At 35.2% G+C, this 27,382-nt stretch overlaps 1 protein-coding gene across 3 annotated transcripts in view; it reads right to left on the bottom strand.

Moving 5' to 3' along the window:
* Nucleotides 1–27,382, bottom strand: part of CNTLN (centlein) — a 315,491-nt gene that overhangs the window by 105,746 nt on the left and 182,363 nt on the right. For all 3 annotated transcript variants that reach the window (XR_008424205.1, XM_053907969.1, XM_053907970.1), the window contains exons 13-15: nt 18,809–18,909; nt 10,151–10,242; nt 4,799–5,334 (exon numbers count right to left, since the gene is read on the bottom strand). Coding sequence is in view for 2 of the 3 variants with exons in the window: in XM_053907969.1 (XP_053763944.1) it covers nt 4,799–5,334; nt 10,151–10,242; nt 18,809–18,909 (729 nt within the window). In the remaining variant the exon portion in view is untranslated. The remainder of the gene's footprint in view (nt 1–4,798; nt 5,335–10,150; nt 10,243–18,808; nt 18,910–27,382) is intronic.

Here is a 27,382-nt window from a genome sequence, read left to right as displayed (position 1 = left end):
TAACGTTTTCTTGACTATCTGTGTATTCTTCATAAGAGACTGTGAAAGGTTCTTCTTTACCTTTTAAACTAATCTACATTGAAGGCAAAGATTTTGTGTTTTTATCAAAATAATTCCCTGTGCTTTGTTATTTTTATGATCAGGTTTTTGATTATTTAAATAAACCTAGTCCTCTTGATACAAAGAAAGAAGTTTTGCTGAGAAGTATGTAAACTTCTGTATTTGCCTGTGAAGTTTTGGTCTTGTCCCTTAAACAGATAACTAAGTATTATCTCACAGTGACCCATGATCAAGTGGCCAAAACGTTTTGATATTCTTGACAAACTTCCCCAAATCATATTCTAAATGAAGTCTTTCTGACCTGGAAGAAACTCAGATATTTCAGAAGGTCCCTGGAACATTTCAAAAAATGTATTAAGCTAATTAGGCTGATTTGATATGTTAAATTATATGGGAAGTGTTGTCAAATTGAGAGGCTAAGAGAAAAATTACCAGGTGTACTCAACCGCAAAGAAAAGACCCCCCCCCCCCCCCCCGCTGTTCCCGAAACCAGCCAGGGCGTGCCCGGTTGTAGTCTGACATAAAGGCGGGAACCAATCAAGTTCTGCTGAATGGTTTAAAATAAAGGCAGGAACCAATCGAGTTCTGCTGAGCGTTCAAATTTAAATGTTAACCAACAACAGCTCTGTAACCTCTAAAAAAGGCCCTAACTTGTTTGTGCGGGGCTATAAAAGAAGCTGTAAGACCCTTACTCGGGGCCTCTTAGCGCCACTGGCAACGAGTGCGCGGAGGACCAGGTTCGAACCTGCAATAAACGACCCTTGCGGCTTGGCTTTGATTCTGGACTCTGGTGGTTTGTTTTCGGGGGGGGGGGGGGGGGTCTCTCGAATCGGGGCATATCAAAATAAGTGATGCTAAACTTTTTTGGTTATATTTGTGTAGAAATATGTTATTAATTTAAGTGTACTGGAATTTGCGTGAAATTCCTAAAAATCTGATTTGTCCTGACATAATGTTATCATTTATAATTCGAGTTGTTATCTTGAAATATTATATATCACAGAAATAACCAAATTTCCTTGTTAACTGCATTTTTAAAAAATGTTTATTTATTTGAGAGAGTGTGAGCAGGGAAGGGGCAGAAAGAGGGGGAGAGAGAGTCAGTCCCAAGCAGGCTCTGCTCTGTGAGCGCAGAGCCTAACGTGGGGCTCAATCCCATGAACTATGAGATCATGACGTGAGCTGAAACCGAGCCTGAGGCATACAAGAATGAGCCACTCAGGCACCCCTCCTGTCAACTGCATTGTAAGGAACTCTCACCAGATCTTTAACCATGGCCTTTTTTTTAACTCTTTGTCATTTACAGACTTATTGTTTTACACTGAAACTTTTGCAAAAATGTTTGGAAAATGCTTGATCTCCAAGGAGACTCATGAAAAATATTCCAAAATACAAGTTTCTAATACCTTTAAGATCATAAAACTGGATAAGAGTTTCCAGAACATAAGGGGAAAACTGGATTCAAGCAGAACAAAAATTAGTAACATGGGACTTAATGAACTCGTAAGGATGATTATAAGTTTTGTGACTTTGTTTTATTGCTAATTTTTTAAATGTTGTGTTTTTCCAGATTTAAGAAAACTTTTCCTCTTAAGTTAGCAAGGACTTACAGCAATTTGGTAAAATGGACCTGTGTAAACAATTGAAACATCTTTTTCTCCTTAAATGATCCCTCCAGAATTTGGAAACTCTTAGTGAACATTCTTATATTTTCATGGCAATCTATTTTTTTTTTTTTTTAGCATAAATTCAATAAGAATCTGTTCTCTTGGTAACATGACATAATTGGAAACAATGAGTATATTACCAAAGTTTTGACTGGAATGTCATATTTTAGAGAGGTATGCATAGACTCAGATTATGACCAGACAGCTTTAAGGAAGAAAGGTGACTTTATGGAGTCAATAAAACTTCTTGAAAAAACATCCTGGTAGCTTGTTTACAGGGTTCCCGGCAGCCATACCAGGTAAGCAAGGATGGTTACTTCCCAGCAGGTGAAGAAACCTCAGGATATTTGAAGGACTTCAAGAAGAGAGAAATTTACCCCAATCTATTGCTATTGCAAGCAATTCCAGTGGCAAATTCTTGGATTGGCATCTTGGCCTTGAGAAGCTTTGGAAAAGTTCAGTCTGAAACTCCTTATGAAAAGTTTCAGCAAAACAGATTTAAGAAGAGTCTATACAGTCAACCACTATCTTTGTTGGACTTATGTAAATAATCAGGCCAAGTTTATTGAAACTAGGTTTGTTCTGCAAACAAATTAATCTTAATTTGGCTGTCTTTAGTAGAAATTAAGGTGATTTAAAAGAGAATAATTATGTTTCAATAACACACCTTTGTGAATATTAGATTCTAGTTCTGATTAATTACCTTGAGGGTTTGTTGTTTACCTATAAACTAGATGGAATCCTGAATTCTTCTGGTTTCCTCAAATATCTGGCTATGACTCTCCAAACTAATGTTTCCACTTGGAATCAAACTAATCACTGAGAACTAAAACTGCCTTTTTCCCCCCACAAAGCTCTGCAAAATGAAGCTAGATCACTTCATATACACTTCAGAGAAACCACCACAATAGCTCATGTTTAGATAATCTTCATGCCTATTGCTGTGTGGGCCACTCAGAAAGTTTACCTAGGGGCGCCTGGGTGGCTCAGTCGGTTAAGCGGCCGACTTCGGCTCAGGTCATGATCTCGCGGTCCGTGAGTTCGAGCCCCGCGTTGGGCTCTGTGCTGACAGCTCAGAGCCTGGAGCCTGTTTCAGATTCTGTGTCTCCCTCTCTCTCTGACCCTCCCCCGTTCATGCTTTGTCTCTCTCTGTCTCAAAAATAAATAAACGTTAAAAAAAAAAAAAAAAAAATTAAAGAAAGTTTACCTAAACAACCAATGACATCACTGGAGATATTCAAACTGCAAAGATGCTTCAGCCCCTACCTCTAGAAATGTCTTCTCTCCACTGGCTGCCTTCAGGATTCAAGATTGATTTTATAGTCTGCTCCAATCATTAACCTCTGTTTTTATTTCACTTCCATAGAAATGCCTTTTTAAATGCCTCATTTCTCACACAAAATAGGCCTAACTTTGGGAGCCCACCTGCAAGACCCACCTGCTGAAATAAGACACAACTGTTTAACTAAACTGACCTATTCTCAGGATTGTGACACTGGTTCTGTGAGATATGAAGCAATCAATCTGTCAGCTTAGCTTCTGGACTGTGAAACTTCTCGGGGAATTTTCAAAGGTGTGATAGTAGGGGAACAGAATTTGCCACCCGCAAATATGTCTCTTTGGCATACGAATTACTTTTAGGAAACAACAGACATAGGACAAGTTCTGAGAATCAAGTAGAAGTTACCCTTTTTTAAGAGACACTGGCATGCATAAGGAAAATCTCCATTTGTAAGTGTGTAGGCTTCCTTATACCAGGAAGCGATGGATGAGTCTAAATCTGTAAAAATTCTTCCCAATGAAGAAGACAAGGGCTTAACTCTGCATAAGAACCTTACCCTTGTTTATTATGCTTTTCCTGATAACCTCCCATAACTGACACTTTGACCTCATCTTCTTTTGTCTTTAGCTGAAGGTGGTATTGAAGGTGATGGTTTTGGCTGTTTTGGGGGGAGTTACTCAGTTTTCTTGGGCCTCTACCATGTATACAGGAGGTATGCATATTATTAAACTTCTGATACTTTTTCTCTTGTTAATCTTTCTTAAATCAATTTCATTATGAGACCAGCCAAAGAACCTAGAAGGGAAGAAGGGAAAACTCTTCCACCCCTACACCATCCAGGGACATCCCAAATCTGAAACACATGTCTTTTGGGGATTAAAAAAAAAAAAAAAAAAAACTTAGACAAATAAAAGGAAATACATGCCACTATAAAACAAGACAGAATTATGAAAATAGTTCTATTTGTCTGTTGGCAACTCTGGCAACACTGAACTTCCCTATTACATAGATATAAAAAGAGGTGTTCTACTATCCACCTGCCTTTGTGGTTTTACTGATGTGCTTCAAGTACATATACGAATGTATAGCCAGGGGTAAGGAAAAGAAATATTATAGATTTTTAGTATTCTCCTGTTGCTATTCACTAGGTGTTATATAACTTAGGACCAGGAATTTATAGAGCTTTAACTTTAAAGAATTGATTTTTAACCACCATTCAATTAAAGTTAGTACAATGACTTTGCATAATACATACATGAAATAATTAGTGAAGATGGTTCTTAATTTAAAGGATGTTAAACAGCTTGTAGACATCTGGTAACAAGCTGAAATGGGTCATTCAAAATTTATCTAACTAAATTAAGGGGGAAAAATGTTTCTCCTCCCAGGTTGGCATGTCACAAGATAACTAAACCGACTTAGTAGGCTTGCCTGGGAATCCTTAGCTGTCAGTGGTGAATATGCAAAGGGCCAGCAAATTAAATCAACCTGCCAAACTGTCAATTTCAAGCCTCATGACTGCATGAAAATAGCATCACTGGAAGAAATCAAGCATTGCCTTCTTTTGGGTTTCCTGGCACCTATTCAAATACTCATGCAGTTGTGGCTAATTTTGCATGCAAATTTCAGTCAATAAGCTCAGAACAAGACCTCCCAAGATATTTCAAAGGATCTGACAGTATTTTTTCTGAATACCAAATCGACAGTAGTTGAAATTCAATCTCCATTTGCTGGTGCTTTACATATGCACAGTGTCCCCACCACAGAGCTAAGTTAATGAGAGCCTTACCTGCTTTCACTCACATCCTCCCAGCCGTCCTTGCTGAGGTTCTCAAACACATTGCTCATAACCTTGATGGAGTGATTGAGAACAGTGTGGTAACGGCCCACAGGGCACTTTTTCTTGGCGGCTTTAAATTTAACCTTGGTAGTGGTTGTCTTACAATCATATTGTCCAGATCTCACTTCCGTGGTGGCCATCTCAGATTTAGCTTTGTCTGCTAATTGCTGCAGTTTCTCCATTGAATTCTTCAGCTCTTCATTTTCATTTCTCAAACCATTAGCTTCTGCCACTTGTCTCCTTAGGGAAGTGACTTCTCTCTCCAGCTCACTGATTTTTACTTGAAGTCCAGCTTTATCTTTTTCTACTTCTTTACTCCCCCTTTGTAGCTGTTCTAGCTCTTTTTCCCTGTCCTCTGCATCTTCCTGTTGCTGCTTTAAGAGTGATTGCAGGAAGTCATTTTCTTTCATTAATTTTTTATTCCCTTCTTTTAATTTTCTTGACCTTTTCTCAAAAGATTTTAGCCGACTTTCCAATTCAATGACCTAAACATTAGAGTTTATTCTTTTAAAAGTCCAAAAACCATAATCTGCTGTATATTTTTTATCATTTCTAACTTATGAAAATAAAATTACACTTAGCACAAGGACAAAATAAATCTAAAGTACTTAATTTCTAAATAATTCTAAGGTGGTGTAGATAAATACATTATAAAATGCGATAATACATCTGTTAAATAAAGGACAGATGGTAAAAGAAGTTAAAATTCTACACAAAGTGACACAGAACTAAGTATGCTAATAAACTTTGCAGTTTTCTGAGATAAGCACTTTAGCTATGTAGTCTAATTATTGTGAAAACATATTTTCAGAGAAAAAAACAATTTATACAAAATCTAAAAATAGATACATAGAGAAACTTTATTAATAAAATAACAATTTTCTTCAATATCTAACAATCATATGAAAAAATGGTTACCTAGTTAAAAAAATAATCTACCAAGTCTACTTTATTCTAAGTGAGAAAAATGTAATTTTAGCAGTCATGAGGTCCTTAGTTTATACAATAAGGAAACATTTACCAAAAAAAGTCTAACAACTTAAAATTACAATTATTCCAATATTGCATTAATTTATTTCAACAAACAATGTTCATGTTGTAGGACAAAGAAATGAAAACATACAATTTCTGACCTTAAGAGATTTCAAAAACTATTTGGAAAGAAAGGCACATGCGTAAATAAAACTGATTAAGGACAGGATCTAAGTGCCGTAAGTCTGGGCAAAAAGGACAAAGCAATTAATTCTAAGCCATGAATATGAAACTTTCAAAGAGTTGATTTCAGTTTAAATCTTGAAAAACAAATAATCACTATTGTTTGTAAAGTACAGTTTACGGAATGGCTTCATAAACATGATCTCTCTAGATCATCCCAAAACCATGTGAGGTAAGTAGAGCCAACAATTATCTTCCCAGAAGAGGATACAGAGGGTCTGAAAACTTAAATAATGCAGAGAGGTAAACATTCTTTGAACTGGGATTCAAATTCAAGATTTTGCGCCCCTCACAGTATTCTACAAGCTATGTGGGGAAGAAGAGTCGCCCAGATACACATGGGAAATGAACAAAGGACTGGAGTCAAGCAAGAAATCTAAATGATTGGGAAACTATATAGACTCATTTTTACTTTTAAAACAATTCTTCAAAGGTGAAAACATATTTGATGTATTGAAAACCAAGGATATAAAATATTCCAGAAATCTGCAAGATGAAAATATGCACATATTTACCACTTTCCAGTTTACTGGATTTAGTTAAGGTGGTGAAGATGTAAGCTGTTTCCTAAACATTACTTTCAGTCATTTCTGATTTACCTGTACTTCTACACCCCCTACTTTTCTTGTGAGGTCGACCTTCTTCATTTAATTCAACAGATTTTACTGATTAGTTATCCTGTCCCAGGACATGGATATTTCCCAACACAATATTAAGAATCTCATCTAATTTAAATTTGCTTTTCTGTAATATGATACATTCCCTTACTGTTAGATCTATGTCTTTATAGGGCTTACTCTTGACCTGGAGTAGAGGTATATGAAAGAGCTTGTATCAGACTATTGCAGACCTCTGTGCATATATGCAAGAGAAATTCTATTGTTCCTTTTCAATGCAAATACTTCACTGAAGAGCTGGATAAAGTGACAAAAAATACAGTGTTCAAGAACACATGAACTCTGGTTAAAAATCATTTACTTTTTCAAAATCATTGTATGCCAAATTTTATTCTCCATTTAGTAAACACTACTACCAGATAGGGAATATCACCTTTTTACAACCTCTTCAGTTTCTTAGTGGTTTTAATCACTGCAAACAATAGTATAGTTTTCATATATATATTTTAAAATATTTTAACAGGTTAATTCCATGGTGGAGTAAATAGAATAAACTGTATTTTTTAAAATCTATTTTGTGGAAGTAAGCAATTATACTGTTTTTAAAAAAATTGATTTTGACAGTAGTGATACAAAAATATTAAGAAACAGTATGGTCTTGGGGATATTGAATATTTTCTGTGCTATATCTTACTTCCAGCTCAGGTTACTTTAACCTGGTAAAATATTTAACCTATTTTAAAGTTTCCTTATCTGTGAAATGGGATTAGTAACATCTGTCTTGTAGATTATAAGTATTGAACATGATCATACACCACAATTCCTCATAGACAGTGAGTTCTAAACAGTTTATCATCACCATTACCACCTCATTATTGTCTCTATTATTATTATTAATCATAACAGCTACTTAATAAAATTACTTGAGCTGAAATATAATTACTTGCATTAAATATTGCTGAATTAGATCAAATTAAATCAACTTTGTACTTTTGATTAAAATATGTTATGAACAAATGTAACAAACACCTTAAGTATGAGATTTCAATTCTGGAAATTAGCATTATCTTTTTCTTTTGACTAAAATCCATTTATGTTAGGTACAACTCATGAAAATTTTATATAACACTGGAAAAATGTCTGTTTAAAGTCTGTTACATTTAAAATGTTTAAGTATGTTAACTGCCTAAAGTGAATCTATGTTTACTCATAAGAACTGGTCAAAATTAAGCTCATTTAAGTTTAAAATGGAGGACAAATAACAAAACAGAGACACTACTTCCCATAGTCCATAGCACATATTAAAGTGTTGTTCAAAGTACACTCTTAAAATTGTTGTTAACCTGATGTTAAGCCTCCAGAAATAGAAAAGAAAATTTCAATATATATTTGAAAATGAAAGCCTAGGGATTTGTTAAAGGTATTTGATTTTTCTGTAAATCAGCTCAAGTGCATACTTTTCCTCCAGTACTGATCATTTAAATAATTTACCAGAAAGGTAGTTCCTTTCAAAACTGAAATAAAACACTTGACTTTGTAAAGTGTCTATAATACTTTGCTAGGGCTGCCATAAAAAAATACCATATTGGGTAGCTTAAACCCTAATAATCATTTTAACTTAACTGACTCTTTGAAGACCTCATTTCCAAATATAGTCACATGCTTAGATGCTGGTGATTAGGACTTTGACAGGATAACATTGGTCGGGGGACTCAACTCATACCATAATAGTGTGAAATATTAATATATTATTAAAAAATCATCTTATATGTTTCATTTCTACTATGTAAGTAAATACCGTTTTCAAGTTGTTACTATCTTTTAATCCTATTTTGAATGAGTTTACAATACATCCTTTTAAAATAAGGAAACCCAACTAAAAATGGTTAAATCATGACTCATACAATTACATTAGGTTAATATAAAAAAAAAAGTGGCAAATTAGTATGGTCCAATGCAAATAATTCCTGTTGGGTTTTAAAGACTTAAAATGGATTTCTGGATCCACTATGGTAGTAGCCATAGGTGGAAAGAAATAACAGATTTCCTCAGGGTTCCTACCCTAAGATAGTGGTAGATAGTAGCACAGTATTATATAGCCAGATTAAATTATACAAACCCCAGCAAACAAAAATATTGTTCTGAAACAAAGAAGCTATTCAAACTATATGACATTCCAGTTGATAATGTGTAATTTCAATTATATATTTACCTTAAGATAAATGAATGTGAGCATTTCTTGTTCTGTATGTTATTGTGGTAACCTGATATGTGTTACTCAGTATTGAGATGACAGCCTTTGTTACCTGACATATGGCAAGTGTTAGAAGTATAAGGGATCACATCAACTGTTGTAAATTCCTAGATTTCCTATAAGTCAAGTCACAGATGAAACAAATATAAGTAGCAGCATTAATATTTCTGTTTATATATTTGTGTATTTCCAGCTTTATCTAAGTATCTAGTGTAGCAAATGACAAACCAGTTATAGGATGAAAACATTTAAAGAAAATTTTGGGGGTTCCTGAGTGGCTCAGTTGATTAAGCATCCAACTTTGGCTCAGGTCACGATCTCACCATTCGTGAGTTCGAGCCCCACATCGGGTTCTGTGCTGACAGCTCAGAGCTTGAAGCCTGCTTCAGATTCTGTGTCTCCTTCTCTCTCTGCCCCTCCCCCACTCACATTCTGTCTGTCTGTCTGTCTCTCTCTCTCAAAACTAAATAAACACTAAAACAAATTTTTAAAGAATATTTTCCTTTATAACAATAACAAAGAGGCTAAAATGCAACCAAGCCAACTTAATGGATCTTGATAATAATATGTTTATATACAAAAATATGAATTAAGTATAAAATTGTAAAGATCAATGTTAAGATTTAAAGAACATTTTATTATTAATTACAGACATGATGTAAAGTGACTACAGGGTTTATACAAGTGGGTCTATTAAAGCAGGGAGTGCTATCCAAAATTATATGGTCATAAATTTCTATCTAAAATGAGATGGGTCATGTATATTTTTAAGTTTAAAATTAAATGATAAACATGTTACCATTTTACTTTACCGAAGTTAAAACTATGCTCAGTTTTAATCATTTAAATATTTTAAACCTGTATGCCTTTTGAAGTATAACAGAGTCTCATCATGTTCCATTTTAAAGTTAAATTGCTAAATTATAATTAATAAGCACATATAGTATACATCTTTTTAATTTCCATTGTCATTCTCTTCATTTCATCTTTGAGATATTTTTAATCTATGTCAACAGAAGCACAAGTGTTTGCACATTTATTTCACTAACATTGATTTTTTTAACCCATTTTGGCAAGCCAATGATTTTGAATTATGAATTTAAATTAAGGATGCACACAAGGTTTAAGTTCATGAGCCCTCGTTTTAAACTATAATCCTTTATGTTAAAATTCAGATTTAACTTCCTCAGCTCAATATCTTAAAGATTGCACTACCTTCTGCCATGTCTGCTCCGACATTTCTTTCCCATTCTTCTCTGGAGTACTCTTCTTGACCCCATCATCTTCACCATATCCACAGAGTTGTTCTGGTGGAGAATAAATAATGTATTATGGTAACTCATATAATGCTGAAACACTGTCCTGTCATTTTAAGGAAAAAGGTTCTGCTTCCTCAATTATGAATACTCTAGCCTATTTTATTGTCAAGTATTTGGCTAGAAACTAAATGGTGACCTTTTCCAAGATTTTCAGTCACATAATTACGTATCTTTGTAGCGTCTTTTTTTTCCCTCAGTGTAAGATTTTCAAAGGTACAACAGATCTTCAGGTTAACAATGCTATACTTTTATTCCTATTTTCATTCTTTTGTAGACTATTCCCCCTTTGCCTTAAAAGCAGAATTCACTGCCTTCTTATCTACACAGTCACTACTAGTTTTGTTCTCTGGATCTTGTTCCCTGCCAGGAGGATCAGAGTGATTGCTGAACAAAGCAAACAGTACCCGAATTAGGGTGGACTGAAACTGTAACAGCCCCTACCATCCCCTTTTCTTCAGGTAAAAGATCACACAGTAGGCAGAGTAAACCATAAAAATCTAATTTCCAGGAAAACTGTCACTGTATAACACACAAAAACCCAGATAACAGGTGAAGTTGTTTCTATAAATGATTCCTATATACTGACGATGCATTTGACTACCACAACCTTTCAACCAAGCAAAAATGTACAAGCAAGATATCAAAATTAAAGGAAAAAAATAATCATAAAATTTCAGTTAACATTATTAAAATTTAAATACACTAAAACTTATAACAAATGTTTGCTAATCAGATAAATTATTGTGACAAATTTAATATTTTATTATTGAATTATTTTTAGGATACAACATTTCTTAAAGAATTAATAGAAGGGCAAAAAGAATACACAAAGCTAAAAGGATGCATATCTGTGTTAGACTGAGGTGATTTTGCTTTAAAGTATGCTTGGCTGCTGTAGGTCAGTGTAAAACTTTGATTTATCAACAAAGGAAAAAGAAAACAATATTATTCTCAGTAGAGTAGAAATCCTCTTGGTATAAACAGTGACTAACAAGTTTGTTAGAGTGAATTAGGCATTTCTTTTGTCTTTGAAACATGACATATCCAATTAAAACTTCTGTACTCATGAAATAAATAGAACACTATCCTAAGGATAATAAAAGCTAGAATAGGTAGAATTTGCCACCTGGGGAATATGTACCTTTACCTTGATAATAATCTGTTGGTTCCCAAGTTTCTTTTTCTAGTCCCCTAACACCATGGTGCTGAATTCATTTACAACACTCTTTCAGCAATATAGAAATAATATGCAAATACAATTCAGCTGTTCAAGTCATTTAAATATCTGCTATAGTTCTAAGTGAAATATTTACTCTTAAAAATAAGAGGAAAATAGTTCTATGCTCAAAGAGCATAGAATGCTAAAAATAGCTAAATAATTCCAATAAAATAAATGCTGAAGACTGATTTAAAAATGAATTGGATTGCTGCTTTGTGCTCCTGTGTGTGAGCAAAGTCCACTGGTGGACTGGTTGACCATGCTCACGTGTGGTTTTCTGTCAAAAACTTTAGTTTCTCACCTTCACAGGATTTATAAAGAGTATTCAAATAGCTAGGCCCAGGTGATGGGGAAGAACAAGGAGCCCCCTTTGCCCCTTGATTCTCCTCCCCTTCGAGGATCTCAGGATTTGAGAAATGAACCAAGAGGACCTAGTTAGAAATATGCATTTCTATTTTTGCCCTATGGTAGATGTATGAGCATGTTTCACCTTGCTGGAGATTTATCTTTAATGTTTTAGTTTATAAAATTCATTCTGATTCATATTCTTTCCCAGGAGTTTCTTCCCTCTCCACTTTTTAACATTTAATACTGTTTATTCATAATTGTTTAAACTTATCCTATCTTCCATGTTTTTCTCTTCTCTTAATTCTCTTAGATTACATTAACAAATTAAATTCTTCTGCAATGTTTTCTCTTTGTAGATTCTTTTAGCTATTTTATCAAATTATTTTTAAAACTTATTATCATTATGAAGGATTGCAGAATATGACTTAAAATATGCCACTTCAGTATAGTGATTCTTTTGAGCAGTAGGTACTTGAAAAACAGCAAATGCTTTTGGTTAATACTTTCATATCACACTATAGTAGATTATTAGTCAGCAAATGCTTACTCCATCATCCTCTACCTTCATGGGTGGAGTACAGATCTCTACTCCACTGATGTTGAGGTTGGCCATATGAATTACTTTGCCTAAAGGAATGTGGGAATAAATAAGAATGTGCCTGTTATAAGCCTAGAACTTGGGTATTTCTGAACCTCTCCCCTTGGAAGCTTCCAGTGTCTGCTTTGAAAAGAACATGCCAGAGAGTCCCTGCCCTGCTCAGCCTGGGCCCAAGACTGAGACATGTGGAATCATGTGAACTCAGTATGCTTCAGACAAACAACAGAACTGCAGCCTGAAGCACATCTGCCCAGCTGATCTGCAGAAACCATAAACAAGAAAAATCCTGTGTATTGTTGCAAGTCATTGAAATTTTGTGGTCATTTATGCCGTAGCAAAAGCTGTCAGGTACAGAAATTGATAACTATAAGTGAATGCTGCTATAATAAAAATCTAAATTATGTGGCATTGACTTGGGGATGGGTAATGGGTGCCAAAGAACATGTTTCAGAAGGCTGAGAAAACGGTGCTTGTGTTATGCAGTGGCCAACATTTGGCAAAATGCCATTTGACAAAACACAGAAGACAAAAAATGTAGCTAATAAATTTATAACAGTAAGTGAGGAATATCCAGGGTAGAATGCTGACAGCATGAGTTGGTTGTTACTGGCTGCACTTGACTAGGTTTCAAGAAAAGAACTGAGTTCAAAAAGGAAGCAGCCACAGGCATATAGAAGTGCATACCTTCCATTACTTTCAGGATTGGAAATGAAGGTGTTTCTCACCATATCAAAGGAGCAGCCACTGACACATTGGCAGGATAAAGGCCAAATCTAAGATGTTGATATTGAGACATGGCCTCTGGGTTTGACTGTCATGCCTGTTACTGACAATCTCTGAAAGTAATAATGGGATGCTTAGTAGATCCTTTCAGCTGGACAAAGGACTTCTAGGAAGTTTATGGGTAAGGGCCTAAAAAGTCTAAAAGTGCTCCCCAATCCTCCACAGGAACTCATACAGAGAAGACATATGAATTGTTGGTAGCTGTATTTAATAAAATGACTTATTTTAGCCAAAGAATGTGGATAAAAGTCACAACGTGCCAGTTCTAAATCAAGGCTTAAAAGGCTCTGCATGTTTATACTTGTCCTTTTGTGGCCAAGAAGCAGAAATAAACTCCACTTGTAGCCTAAAAAAGAGCTGGACCAGATGAGCTGGACCAGATTGTTTCAGCCAATCCACAGACCCACATAACAACAACAACAAAAAATTATATGTGTGTGTGTGTGTGTGTGTGTGTACGTGGACTTGCTATAGTTTCTGAGCTTTCACATTTGTTTGTTTCATCCTTTTATTAATAAACAGCTCTTCAGCTTTCAATGAAAAATACCATAAACAGTGGTTTTATGAACATACTCTTGTATTTGTAAAGATTGAGGATTCCTGCTCCAAGCCTAATCCTATAGGTGATTTCTTAGGCCTGAACATAGGTATTATATGCTTTACCTGGCAGGCCCTATGAGGGAAAGCTGCCCCCCCCCCCCCCCCAACCAGACCTGGCACACAGCCAATAGACTGCCGTCCCTGAAGGGAGTTTATAGTCAAGGGCTCAGGTTCCCCCTGCCAACCACATTCTTATGCATGTCTCTGTTCCTGCCTTGTGTACCTCTACTAGGCCTCCAGGTGAACACCTCCTGACTGGCAGCCCTTTGGCTGAGGCCTTCCTCAAGTGCCTCTGTTGAGATGTCCTTATTTGTTTGCTGGGGTGGGGGGTAACCTTAAAGACATTTTTCTTGCATCTGACTCAATACCCAATACTTTTCTTCTCCCAGCCCTCCCTTCCTTTCTCCCCCAAGACTCAGGTCAATAAAAATGCAGGAGACTTTTGCTCAGAGCTCCTTTGGCTGTAAGACAACCCCTCTGTCTGTGCTGATCCATCTGATCCTCAACTAGCAGGCAGTTCCAGGGGGAAGATGGAACAGAGAGAGTTGATGCTTTCTCCACTTTAGCCTCTTGCTTATATAGTAAGTGATTAAAGGCTTGACTGTTACTTTCATTTGGCTTATTATCTTAAATCAGCTACATAGACACCTGGCAGCTCAGATCTCTCCAGCTTCTAACAGAGATATTGTGGGATTGTAGCAGATTCATTACACTATGAATTGTAATTTTCAGTAAAGAGAAATTTAGTGTGACAGCGGTTAAGGTGCTTGTGCGGGAAGTTAGAGGAGACAGAACTGATTTGAGAGGAAAGGTAATGAGTATTTTTAAAAAAAACATGCAAAACTTCTGAAATCTTTATAAAAATAGGCAGGGGAAAACAGGTAGCAGGAAATAAGAAAATACACCTGGTACATGGAGAAAGGTTACTATCCCTATAGATTTGGGATTTTAATCCAGGGAAATATGTTCAATGACAATAAAAGTAAGTACCAGAGACACTAGATTTACCTGTCCATGTGGAACAACTAAAACTAGAGAATAAGAGATGAAAAAAATGGTTCTCAGACATTGGGTGTCTACGACACTGCAAAGTAGTCAGCCCTAAGGGCAAACAAATGAAGTGAATCCAATCCTTTTTCCCACTTATTGCCTGGAGCACTTCCAGGCTACAGCACAGAAATGGGGCACTAAATGGGTCTGGTATTCTTCCTAAATTGAAGTGACAGATCCCAGAGTCCAGGCAGACCAAGGAGGCTGGACTTTGCAGGATACAGTGCCAAGGAACAGAAATCTGCTCGGACACAGGGAGAGCTCCGAAGGTCTACAGGGGGTCCCCCTCAAGTCTTCAGCTAAGTACAGATCAGCACAGGCGTGTGTGTAAACAGCCCAAAGAAAGAACCACCTAAAAGGATTAAAGGAAATAATCTCCAAAAGTCACACAGGCCCAAGAATAGTTCATTCTCCCAATAGGAGAGAGTAGAAAAAAAAAAAAAAAAAAAAAAGACATGTTATGTATTGTTTTAAAAAAGATAAGAATGACAGGTGAATTCTCACTGAAAACACTTTAAGCCAGAAGATAATAGAGTAAATTTGTTTTTTAGTATCAAAAGAAAAAAAAAACCCTGCCAATGCAGAATTCTATACTTAGTGAAAAGATCTTTCAAAAATAAAGACAAAATAAAGGTTGCTTTTTCAGGTATAAAAAAGCTGAAAGAAGTCATCACCAGCAGATGTGCGCTATAATAAATATTAAAGGGAGTCCTTTAGGAAAACAGAAAATAATATCAACTGTAAGTCTGGATCTACAGGATTCCCAGGAAGGGAATGAAGAGCAGCAGAAATAGTTCTTAGTAAAGATAAGAACCACCAGACTGGTGACAGCTAAAGCCAGATATTTAAAATCTCTGAGATCACCCCTTGCAGGACAGGAAACACTCTCCAGCAGGTGGAGTGAAATGGACATTTAACAGAATACAGATTTAGGATCCAGTCTGGAAAAAAACACAATTAAAGAAAGAAAAGAACTTGCCAAAAACCTGAATTTAATAAAATACGAGCTCAGAAAAGAAATAATAAGACATCCAAAATTAGTGGGAATTTGAAGAGTTGTAGATTTAATATAAATACTAGAAAGAACAAAGGAAAGAATATACATATAATATATAAACTCTCTCTCTCTCTTCATATATATGGGGAGAGGGAGAGGAAAAGTAAGAGAAAAAGTAAGCAAATACAAAGATTACTGACATCCTTGAACTGCAGTATTAAAAATGCAATATGCAAAAACACATTTCCTTGTAATGCAGGAAGATCTTAATTGACAAATAATAAATTACATGGATAATCCAAAAATATGATTTAGAACAAAGTATATCAAGACATCTTCTATTTAAGTTTTGGAACATCAGGTTGAAAAAAGTAAAAATTCAGGCATTCACAAAGCAAAAGGAAGTCATATCCAAAGAAAGGAGTGAGGAACTGGAGGAAGGGCAAACCTGACACCTCTCCATAATATATCTCCACAACAAGCTTTCATTCTAAAAAGTGAATAATATCTAGAAAGTTCTGAGGGGAAAAAAAAGTGTGACATGATACAATTATACCCAGCCAATTTATCCATTGACTGTAAAAACTGTTGAAACATATTTTCAAACATCTAAGCTCTTACAAATATAGCTACTTTGATCCCTTCTTGAAGTTTCAGTTATATCTGGTGAACCAAAAAAATAAATCATAATAAAGAATTCCTGAATAGAAAGATGATGGTTTTAAAACTGTGATGAGTACTGAGCACATTGCATATAAAAATAAGACTTTAAACCTGGGGAAATTATTGTTGCAATATGTTAAATTATAGACTTTGATAAAATTAAAAGTTTATTTAATGAACAAGACTCAAGCTGTGGGGGAAATAAAATAAAACTTTTTGTTTTTATTTCCATTTTTTTAAATGTTTATTTTTGAGAGAGAGAGAACAAGCATTGAGTAGGGAAAGGGCAGAGAGACAGGAGGACATAGGATCCAAGCACCAACAGGGCAGAGCCTGATGTGGGGCTCGAACTCGTGAACCATGAGAAAAATAAAATGTATTTTAAAAATAACTTGTTTTCATTTTGCATGACAAGATATTAATTTTTAATATGCCCTGAAATTGAAATACATGCTTTAAAAAATACAAAGTAATTCATCTTCAATATTTTTAGGATCTTTCTTTTTAATCTTAGAGGGAAGTTTTAGAAATTAACATCTATTGACGTAATGAAACGTTTACCTAAAGTTCAACAGTTCTTTTATGATTATATCTGTTTCTTTTTATTTGGATTGTTCCAAATAAAGTAATATGTAATTATCTTTTTAAAAAAAAAATGTTTATTATTTATCTTTGAGAGAGAGAGACAGAACATAAGCAGGGAAGGAGCAGAGAGAGAGAGGGAGACACAGAATGTGAAGCAGGCTCCAGGCTCCTAGCTGTCAGCACAGAGCCTGATGTAGGGCTTGAACCCACAAACAGTGAGATCACGACCTGAGCTAAAGTCAGACACTCAGCCAGTTGAGCCACCCAGATGCCCCTATGTAATTATCTTTTTAAAAAATAGCATATATTATGTTTTTCTGTTTGCACAATTTATCTAACTAGTCTTCTTTATATGTAAGTATTAAGAGATATTTGATTTGATAATTATTTAAGATTGAAATTTTGATTTTTAAATGATGGAATTAAGATGTTTTGTCTTCTTTTATTCTTTCTTATTGCTTGAATATTTATAAGTATGCATACTTTTTCCAGAAACAATAAAGTTATTACTTTTTATAATTTTATTTACTTATTTTGAGACAGAAGGAGAGAGAGAGAGAGAGAGAGAGAGAGAGAGAGAACGAACAGGGGAATGGCAGAGAGAGGGGGACAGAGAATCCGAAGCAGGCTCCATGTTGACAGCAGAGAGCCTAATGAGGGCCTTGAATTCACAAACTGTGAGATCATGACCTGAGCCGAAGTTGGATGCTTAACCAACTGAGCCACCCAGGCAAACCAATAAAGTTATTTTTAAAAAGTAAACTGAGGATAAAATCTTAGAGAACCCCAAAAGGTAAGGAATAAGTGGAAGGAAATTCCAGTGGAAGAAACAAAGAAAATACAGGGAAGCACAGTATGAAGGTAAAACAAAGGAAAACCAGTGTTTCAGTGGTGTAAAATAGATATCTCAAATGCTGTCTTTGACAAGGCACCAGTGACCTAAGAGCAACTGGAACAACAACAGTAATTGGGACAATAGAAAGATGAGTGGTATATGAAAACCTGTTAAGTATAAATTATTAAATTAATTGTTAATTATAAATTGTCAACACCTAAAAAGCATAGCAGTAACAACAAAGCTGTAGTTAAATTAAACAAGGAGAAATCCTTCATATCAATCTTATTTACTTTTTTTTAATGAGATACCACAGTATGGACTGAAGTCATATAGTAAATACAGTTATCCTGATTTTAACAAAGGAACAATACTTCAACTGGAACAGATACATTTGCTCTTACTAAACAGTTTTAGGCTAGTGGTCAATCAGGTGGCAGATCTGCAGACCTCCAAGTTTCTTTTTAACTCTATTATTTTGATTCCAGGACAACAGAGGAGCACTAAATGAGTTCCAGAAAAATGTAATGTCAAACAAAAATATAAATGAATTATTGAGGATAATAACTCTATATAATCTATAAAACTTTGAACAAACATAAATAGTAAAACTTTACTGATGAACCAAAGAATGAACATCTCTTCTCCTTATCAAATATCTCTTTAGAATTTTTAATGAATTATAAAGCTGACTTTTAGGTGTTCTATTTGATTTTCTTGTGAAAGGTAAAAATGTTAATGACATATCAGAAAGTAAAGCAGTGGAAAGAGGGGGAACAAGGATAAGATTCTTACAAGAAATTGAAAATAAAACATCAAGTACTGGATAATTTAAAAATGCCTGCATTAAATATTTAGTCTTACAAAAAAACGTACCTTCTCTTTTCTCTCCCATACATGTGTTCAATTCTCGTATTGTTGCCTTATCAATAGATATACGTACTTTAAGTTTATCCAATTCTTCTTGAAGATTCATCCTATGAAAATTAACACAATAAATGATTATTTGAAACATGTAAGTTACTGAATAGTGTAGCAAACAGATAAAGGTAGTAAAGATATTTAACAAAATATGAATTAGGCAATAGTAAAAAAAGAAAAATATATCATTATTAATAAATCCTAACAATTAAAATTGAATTTTAATGAGAATCTGGAAAAAATGTTTTAAGTAAGTGATTTTTAAATTTATCTAAATAAACATGCTAAATACTTAAAAACATAGCTGTATTTTTAAAAAATGAGTTACCCAATCATTTTTTTTCTAAGATTTTATTTTTAAGTAATATCTACACCCAATGTGGAGCTCAAACTTACAACCCCAAGATCAAGAGGTGCATGCTCTACTTAGTGAGCCAGCCAGGTAATACACTTCGTACCAAACACTTTTTAACAGATATACTATGCAAATAATAATACAAATATTAATACATACACTGAAAGCAAAGTTAGTATATTTCTAGATGCCAAGAAAAGACAAAGAACTCTTACTAGTAAAATGGAATTGAGCTACCCTGGTGAGAGACTGGATCAAATACCACCCATGGAGACCTCAGACCTTCAGACCTGAATGGAGATGGAAGTTTATGCCCAAGGTCCTTCATGGCTGAGAGACAAAACTGGGCTAACTGTAGTAAGCTTGCAAACAAAAATTTTCTGAGTGAAACATGAATATCTGAGCTTATTCTGTTCCATTAAAACAGGTAAGCCTAGGGGTGCCTGGGTGGCTCAGTTGGTTAAATGTCCAACTCTTCTCTTGATATCGGCTCAGGTCATGACATGAATGACAGTCTACATATCACCCCACCCAATAAAGGAGAATGCACAATAAGGAAAATGAAACAACAGAACAATTTAAAATGAGTTTTTATAAAATTAGAGTTTTGAAAATGTTGATAAAAAGGAAAAAGAGGTGACAAACGTTTATTTTAAAAAACATAACTCATTACAAACTAAGGAATGTGTTAAATAGCACACAAAGCTAATGAAAGCTGATAAAATTATAGACAACACAAAGAAACAAAAAGGAGGAAAAGAGTAACAATATATAAAGTGTGTTTGAATAAGAAGCCCAAAAAGCATCTAATAGAAATTTTCAAGGAGAGAATTGAGAAAGAGTGAAATTAATATTCAAAATACAATGGCTGAAAATTGAGAGCTGATGAAAAATGTGAATTAGTAGATTAAGAGAGTATCACAAATTTCAAACAATAAATAAAACTATACTCATGGTTAGAAACACAGGAACACTGTAGGATACCAAAGAAAAAGACAATCTTAAAATCAACCATATTGAGAAGAAATGTTAATTAACAACTAAAGAACTTTGGAGTGACAACAGACTTCTCACAGAAACAAACAAAAAAAGCAGAAGAAAAATAAGTAATATTTTCAACGTTCAAAGGCTTACTACTCATAGATCCTAGATGAAAGAACTATTTCATTTAGGTGGAAAAAGACCCTTCAAAGTCAACATATGAAACAAAATAGGCAGTGATGATTAAAAACATTTGTAAATGTGTACATGGAAGTAAATATTTATCATGTGAAGCCATCATAACAATAGCTAAGTGAAGGTAGAAATAGAATATGGTAGAACTAAAATCTGAAAAATAAAATGATATAAGATCAAGAGAAGGGTCAGTGTTAAAGTATTTTAAGAACCCTGTACTGTTGGTGAGGATATAAGTACTAATGAACTTTAGTTTGTCAAATAAACAGTGTATAATTTCAGGGCACCTGGGTGGATCAGTTGGTTGAGCGTCCAACTCTTAATTTCAGCTCAGGTCATGATCTCAGGGTTGTGGGATCGAGCCCCAGGTCAGGCTCCAAGCTGAGTGTGGAGCCTGCTTGGGATTTTCTTTTCCTCTGGCCCTTCTCTGTTTGTGCATGCAGCTCGCTCTCTCTCTCTCTCTCTCTCTCTCTCCCTCCCTCCCTCCCTCGCTCCCTCCCTCCCTTCCTCCCTCAAATAAAATAAATAAATAAATAAAAATTTGAAAATAAAAACCAATTTTTTAAAGAGATATATAATTTCAAGAAAAAGCATTTAAAGAATGGAAAACATAAAATGTATAAATCAGAAGTCAAAAAAGAAATGAACAACATGTATTCAAATCTAAGGGAAGAAAAGGATTAAAAAATGTTTGTTTATTTATTTTGAGAGAGCACAAGCAGAGGAGGAACAGAGAGAGAATCCCAAGCAGGCTCCATGCTATCAGTGCAGAGCCCAAGGCAGGGCTCAATCTCACAAACCAGGGGATCATGACCTGAGCCAAAATCAAGAGTTGGATGCTCAAGTGACTGCATCACCCAGGCGCCCCAAGAAAAGGATTTTTAAAAGGAGCATAAAAAATAAAATACAGACTAAGAAAAAAAAGTAATATTAAAGATAAAGATTGTTATTACATAATGATCAAAGAAATGACTTACTAGGAAGACACAGCAGCTTAAAATGTTATATATTCAACAATATATTTATAATTTATTATAATTTATATTTTATTTTATTAAAAGATTTAAAATATAACATTAAAAAATAAATATAATATCTATATATTAAAAATACATTTTACATTTATACTTTATATAACTATTAAAAAAATAGTCCCTGCTTTTCCTCACTAAGATTATTTATTAAAAAATTGATGTTTACAGTTTGATGGGTATACTTACATATTTTTTAATATAAGAACTTTAAAAATTACGATCCTAGGATTACATTTGTAGCTTCTCAGGTAGGTTACAGATTGATGGGAGGGGCACACACACATACACTCATCCACACAGTAATTACTGTACCCCATGTAACTGGAGGAAATCTGTATATGAAACTTATGATTGTTTCTTTCTTTCTTCTTTCCTTCCTTCCTTCCTTCCTTCCTTCCTTCCTTCCTTCCTTCCCTTTCCTTCCTTTCTATTTATCTTTGAGAGAGAGAGAGAGAGAGAGAGAGACCGAGCGCAAGTGGGGCAGGGGCAGAAAAAGAGGGAGACACAGAATCCAAAGCAGGCTCCAGGGTCAGCCCTGTCAGCATAGAGCCCAAAACAGGGCTTTGTGACCCACAAAGCACAAGATCATGACCTGAGCCAATGTTGGATGCTCAACCGACTGAGCCACCCAGGTACTCCAATACTATTTATTTCTTATAAATACTAAAAAGCAACTGATCTACAATGAAAACAAACCATTCAAAAGCCTGAGATAGTTTTAAGAAGGGGTAAACACTTTGTATTAGTTATCTGTATCATTCAAAATAAAAAATGATATTTATATGGGCGCCTGAGTGGATCAGTTGGTTAAGTGCCTGACTCTTGGTTTGGGCTCAGGTCATGATCTCATGGTTTGTGGAATCAAGCCCCATGTTGGGCTCTGCACTGATAGCACAGAACCTGCTTTGGATTCTCTCTCTCCTCTCTCTCTGCCTCTCCCTGCTTGCATGCCTGCTCTATTCAAAATAAATAAATTTTAAAAAATTGGTACCTATATATGGTCATTACCATTTAATTCAGATGTTCAAACTCAACATACTTGATGAAACTATTTGCCCTAAAGAAAGGATTTTGTTTGTTTGTTTGTTTGGTTGGTTTTTAGATTTTTTATTGTAATTCCAGTGTAGTTAATATACAGTGTTATATTAGTTTCAGGTGTACAATATACTGATTCTGCAATTCTATACATTATTCAGTGCTCATCAGGATCAAGTGTACTCTTTAATCCCCATCCCCTATTTCACCCATCCCATGACCCAACTCTCTTCTGGTAACCATCAGTTTGTTCCCTATAGTTAAGTTTTCTTGTTCTCTCTTTTTTTTTCCCTTTTGCTCATTTGTTTTGTTTCTTAAATTCCACATGAGTGAAATTATATGGTATTTGTCTTTCTCTAACTGACTTATTTCACTTAGCATTATACTCTCTAGCTCTATCCATGTCGTTGCAAATGGCAAGATTTTTTAACTTTTTTTTTTTTTTTTAACTTTTATTTATTTATTTTGAGACAGAGAGAGGGAGAGAGAGGGGGGTGCTGGGAGGGGCAGAGAGAGAGAGGGAGAGAGAGGGAGAGAGAGGGGGAGAGAGAGAGAGAGAGAGAGAGACAGAGACAGAGACAGAGACAGAGAATACCAAGCAGGCTCCGTACTGTCAGTGGAGAGCCCGATGTGAGGCTTGAACCCACAAACCACGGGATCATGACCTGAGCTGAAGTCAAACACTTAACCAACTGAACCACCCAGGCCCCCTCATTAGTTTTTTTGTTTTTTTTTTTTAATTTTTTAAGTTTATTTATTTATTTGAGAGGGAGAGAGAAAGAACAAGCAGTGGAGGGGCAGAGAGAAGGAGAGACAGAATCCCAAGCAGGCTCCACAACATCAGTGCAGAACTGGATGTGGGACTCAAACTCATGAACTGTGAGATCATGACCTGAGTTGAGATCAAGAGTCAGACGCTAAACTGACTTTGCCACCCACACGTACCTTCATTCTTTTTTTTACAGCTGAATAATATTCCATTGTGTGTGTGTATGTACATATAAATATACACACACCAATCCTCTTTGCCCATTCATCTATCAGTGGACACGCTTCCATATCTTGGTTACTGTAAATAATGCTATAATAAACACAGAGGTGCATGTATCACTTTGAATTAGTGTTTTTGTATGTTTTGGGTAAATACCTAGTAGTAATTACTGAATCATATGGTAATTCTATTTTTAACTTTTTGAAGACTTTCCATACTGTTTTCCACACTGGTTGCACCAGTTTGCATTCCTATCAACAGTGCATGAGGGTTACTTTTTCTCCACATCGTCCCCAACACCTGTTGTTTCTTGGGTTTTTGACTTTAGCCATTCTGACAGGTATCTTATTGTAGTTTTGTTTTGCATTTCCTTGATGATGAGTGATGTTCAGCATCTTTTCATATGTCCACTGGCCATCTGTACATCTTCTTTGGAGAAATGCCTGTTCATGTCTTTGGCCCATTTTTTAATTGGGCTATTTTTTGGGTGAGTTGTATCAACTCTTTATATATTTTAGATACTAACCCTTTATCAGATAGGTCATTTGCAAATATCTTCTTCCATTCTGTAGATTGCCTTTTAGTTTTGTTTGTTTCCTTTGCTGTGCAGAAGATTTTTATTTTTATGTAGTCCCAATAGTTTACTTTCACTTTTGTTTCTCTTGCCTCAAGAGACGTACCTAGAAAAATGTTGCTATTGGCTGATGTCACAGTAATTACTGCCAGTGCTCTTTTCGATGATTTTTATGGTTTCAGGTCTCACATTTAGGTTTTTAGTCCATTTTGAGTTTATTTTTGTGTATGGTGTAAGAAATTGGTCCAGTTTTATTCTTTTGCATGTTGATGCCCTGTTTTCTCTACACCATTTGTTGAAGAGACTGTCTTTTTCCCATTGTATATCCATTCCTCCTTTGTCAAAGATTAACTGACCATATAACTTTAGGTTTATTTCTGGGTTTTCTATTCTATCTATTTCTATTCTATTATGTCTGCATTTTTCTTTCTTAGTAGGTATTTTTTAAGATTACTTATTTATTGGGGCGCCTGGGTGGCTCAGTCAGTTAAGTGGCCGACTTCGGCTCAGGTCATGATCTCGTGGTCCGTGAGTTTGAGCCCCGCGTCGGGCTCTGTGCTGATAGCTCAGAGCCTGGAGCCTGTTTCAGATTCTGTGTCTCCCTCTCTCTGACCCTCCCCCGTTCATGCTCTGTCTCTCTCTGTCTCAAAAATAAATAAACGTTAAAAAAAAAATTAAAAAAAAAAAGGATTACTTATTTATTAAGAGAGAGAGAGAGATAATGAGTGGGGGAAGGGCAGAGAGAAAGAAGGGGACAGAGGATCTGAAGTAGGCTTCATGCCAACAGCAGAGAGCCCCATGTGGGGCTTGAACTTCACGCACCATGAGATCATGAACTGATTCGAAGTCAGATGCTTAACCAATTGAGCCGCCCAAGCGCTCCTCTTTTTTTTCTTTTTAAGTAATCTCTACATCCAATGTGAGGCTCAAACCTTAGGACCCAAGATCAAGAGTCACATGATCTACTGACTGAGCCAGCCAGATGCCCCAATCTATGTGTCTATTTTTATGCCTCTACCATACTGTTTAGATTGCTATAGCTTTCTAATATAACTGGAAGTCTGGAATTGTGATACTTCCAGTTTTGTTGTTTAAAGAACATAAACTGTTAGTATGACAAAATACATTTAAAGAGAGTAATTTTTATGGTTTTTTTTTTCAGAAAAATCAAATGATTATTCACTAAACACTTAAGATACACTATGTGATCTTTTAGTAAATACTATTAATTCTTTAGGTAATTTTAAAAACATTATATATATTGTGCCTAAAATGTATGAAAATTAAGGTAACAATCAAATTAAAAATACTATATGTATCATACTATGACCTGAATGTTTGTGTTCCTCTAAAATTCATGTTGAAATTCTAACCTCCAAAGATGATGGTGTTAGGAGGTCAGAACTTTGGAATGTTCTTAGGTCATGTGAAACCCTCATGAATGGGATTAGTGCCTCTAAAAAAGAACCCCCAGAGAGCTCCCTCACCTCTTCAGTCATATAAGGATAAGACAAGATATCTGCAACATGAAAGAAGGCCCTTGCCAGACCATGCTGGCACCCTGATCCAGACTTCCAGCCTCTAGAACTATGAGAAATAAATCTCTGTTGCTTATAAGCTATACAGTCTGCATTATTTTGTAATAGCAGCCAAAATGGACTAAAACAGATGACCTCAAAGAACAAATACCATGTGTATACAGTCTCAAATATGAAAATAGTTTAAGGTATCAATATTAAAAGTTAATCTCAAGAGTAAGAAAATAAAACTCCAAAATATACTTGCCGCTTACATCAGTGAATATCTGCCAACGGACACAAAATATTTTCTCTTAACTAACATTCTTGCTAATTGTACAGTAAAATACAATGACAATACAAGAAAAATATAATTGCTGAAAGATGTAAAAAAAACACAAATATCTATCAGTGGATGAATGGATGAACACAATATGGTATATATATACCATAGTATTATTCGGCCTTAAAAAAGGAAAGAAATTGTGACACATACTACAACATGGAAAAACTTGGAAGACATTATGACAAATGAAATAAACCAGACACAAAAAGAAAAACATATGATTCCATTTTCTATAGGATACCTAGAATAGGCAAATTCATAGAGACAAAAGGAGAAAAAGATAAGAGCTGAGAGAAGGGGGAATGGGGAGCTATTATTTAATGGGTACAGTTTCATTTTGAGAAAATGAAAAGTCCTAAACATGGATGGTGGTGGTGGCAGGACAACAATGTGAGCATATTTAATGGGACTTAACTGTACACCTAAATAATGGTAAGTTTCATGTGATGTAAATTTTGCCACAATAAAAAATATATATCCCCCAATTTAGGTTGGTAACACCGCAAACAAAAGTACAGTAAAACCTGGGTTTGCGAGCATAATTCGTTCCGGAAACATGCTTGTAATCCAAAGCACTTGTATATCAAAGCAAATTTACCCGTAAGAAATAATGGAAACTCAGAAGATTCGTTCTACAACCCAAAAATATTCATATAAAAATGATTACAATACTGTCTTATCATACAAAATAATAAAGAAAATACAAAATATAAAGAAAAATAAACAAATTAACCTGCACTTACCTTTGAAAACCTTCATGGTTAGTGTGGGGGAGACAAGAGAGAGGAGGGTTATTGTGTAGGACAACTTTCACTATCACTGATGGAATCACTGCTATCTATTGGCTCAATGGAATCTTCCTCTTTTCGTGCAACTTTAACAAGGAACCTATCCAATGACACTTACTTTTGACTCCTTTTGAGGATTTCATGGAAATGTGACATTGTATTATCATTAAACAGATTCATCACTCGCACTGCTACAGACTTATTTGGGTGGTGCTTTTTTACAAAATTTTGCACTGTTTCCCACATTTTACACATTGCCTTAATCTCATTTGAAGTAAATGGATCCTTCCACCTTTTTCTCTTCCTCCTCTGCAGACAAGATGCAGACATAGACTTATAAAACCTTGCAATTTTGGGGCGCCTGGGTGGCACAGTCGGTTAAGCGTCCGACTTCAGCCAGGTCACGATCTCGCAGTCCGTGAGTTCGAGCCCCGCGTCAGGCTCTGGGCTGATGGCTCAGAGCCTGGAGCCTGTTTCCGATTCTGTGTCTCCCTCTCTCTCTGCCCCTCCCCCGTTCATGCTCTGTCTCTCTCTGTCCCAAAAATAAATAAAAAACGCTGAAAAAAAAAAATTTTAAAAAACCTTGCAATTTCAGCCACTTGCATACCTCAATAGTACTTCTCAATGATTTCCTTCTTAACTTCCATCATAATCATCTCCTTCTTCTTACCGCCTTTCTTTTCAACCTTTTTCTACATGGGAGCCATTGTGTA

This window comes from Panthera pardus, unplaced genomic scaffold (genome assembly GCF_024362965.1).
Source record: "Panthera pardus isolate Hobbes unplaced genomic scaffold, ASM2436296v1 HiC_scaffold_20, whole genome shotgun sequence".
Lineage (NCBI taxonomy): Eukaryota > Metazoa > Chordata > Mammalia > Carnivora > Felidae > Panthera > Panthera pardus.
This window is presented reverse-complemented; position numbering and strand designations above follow the sequence as displayed.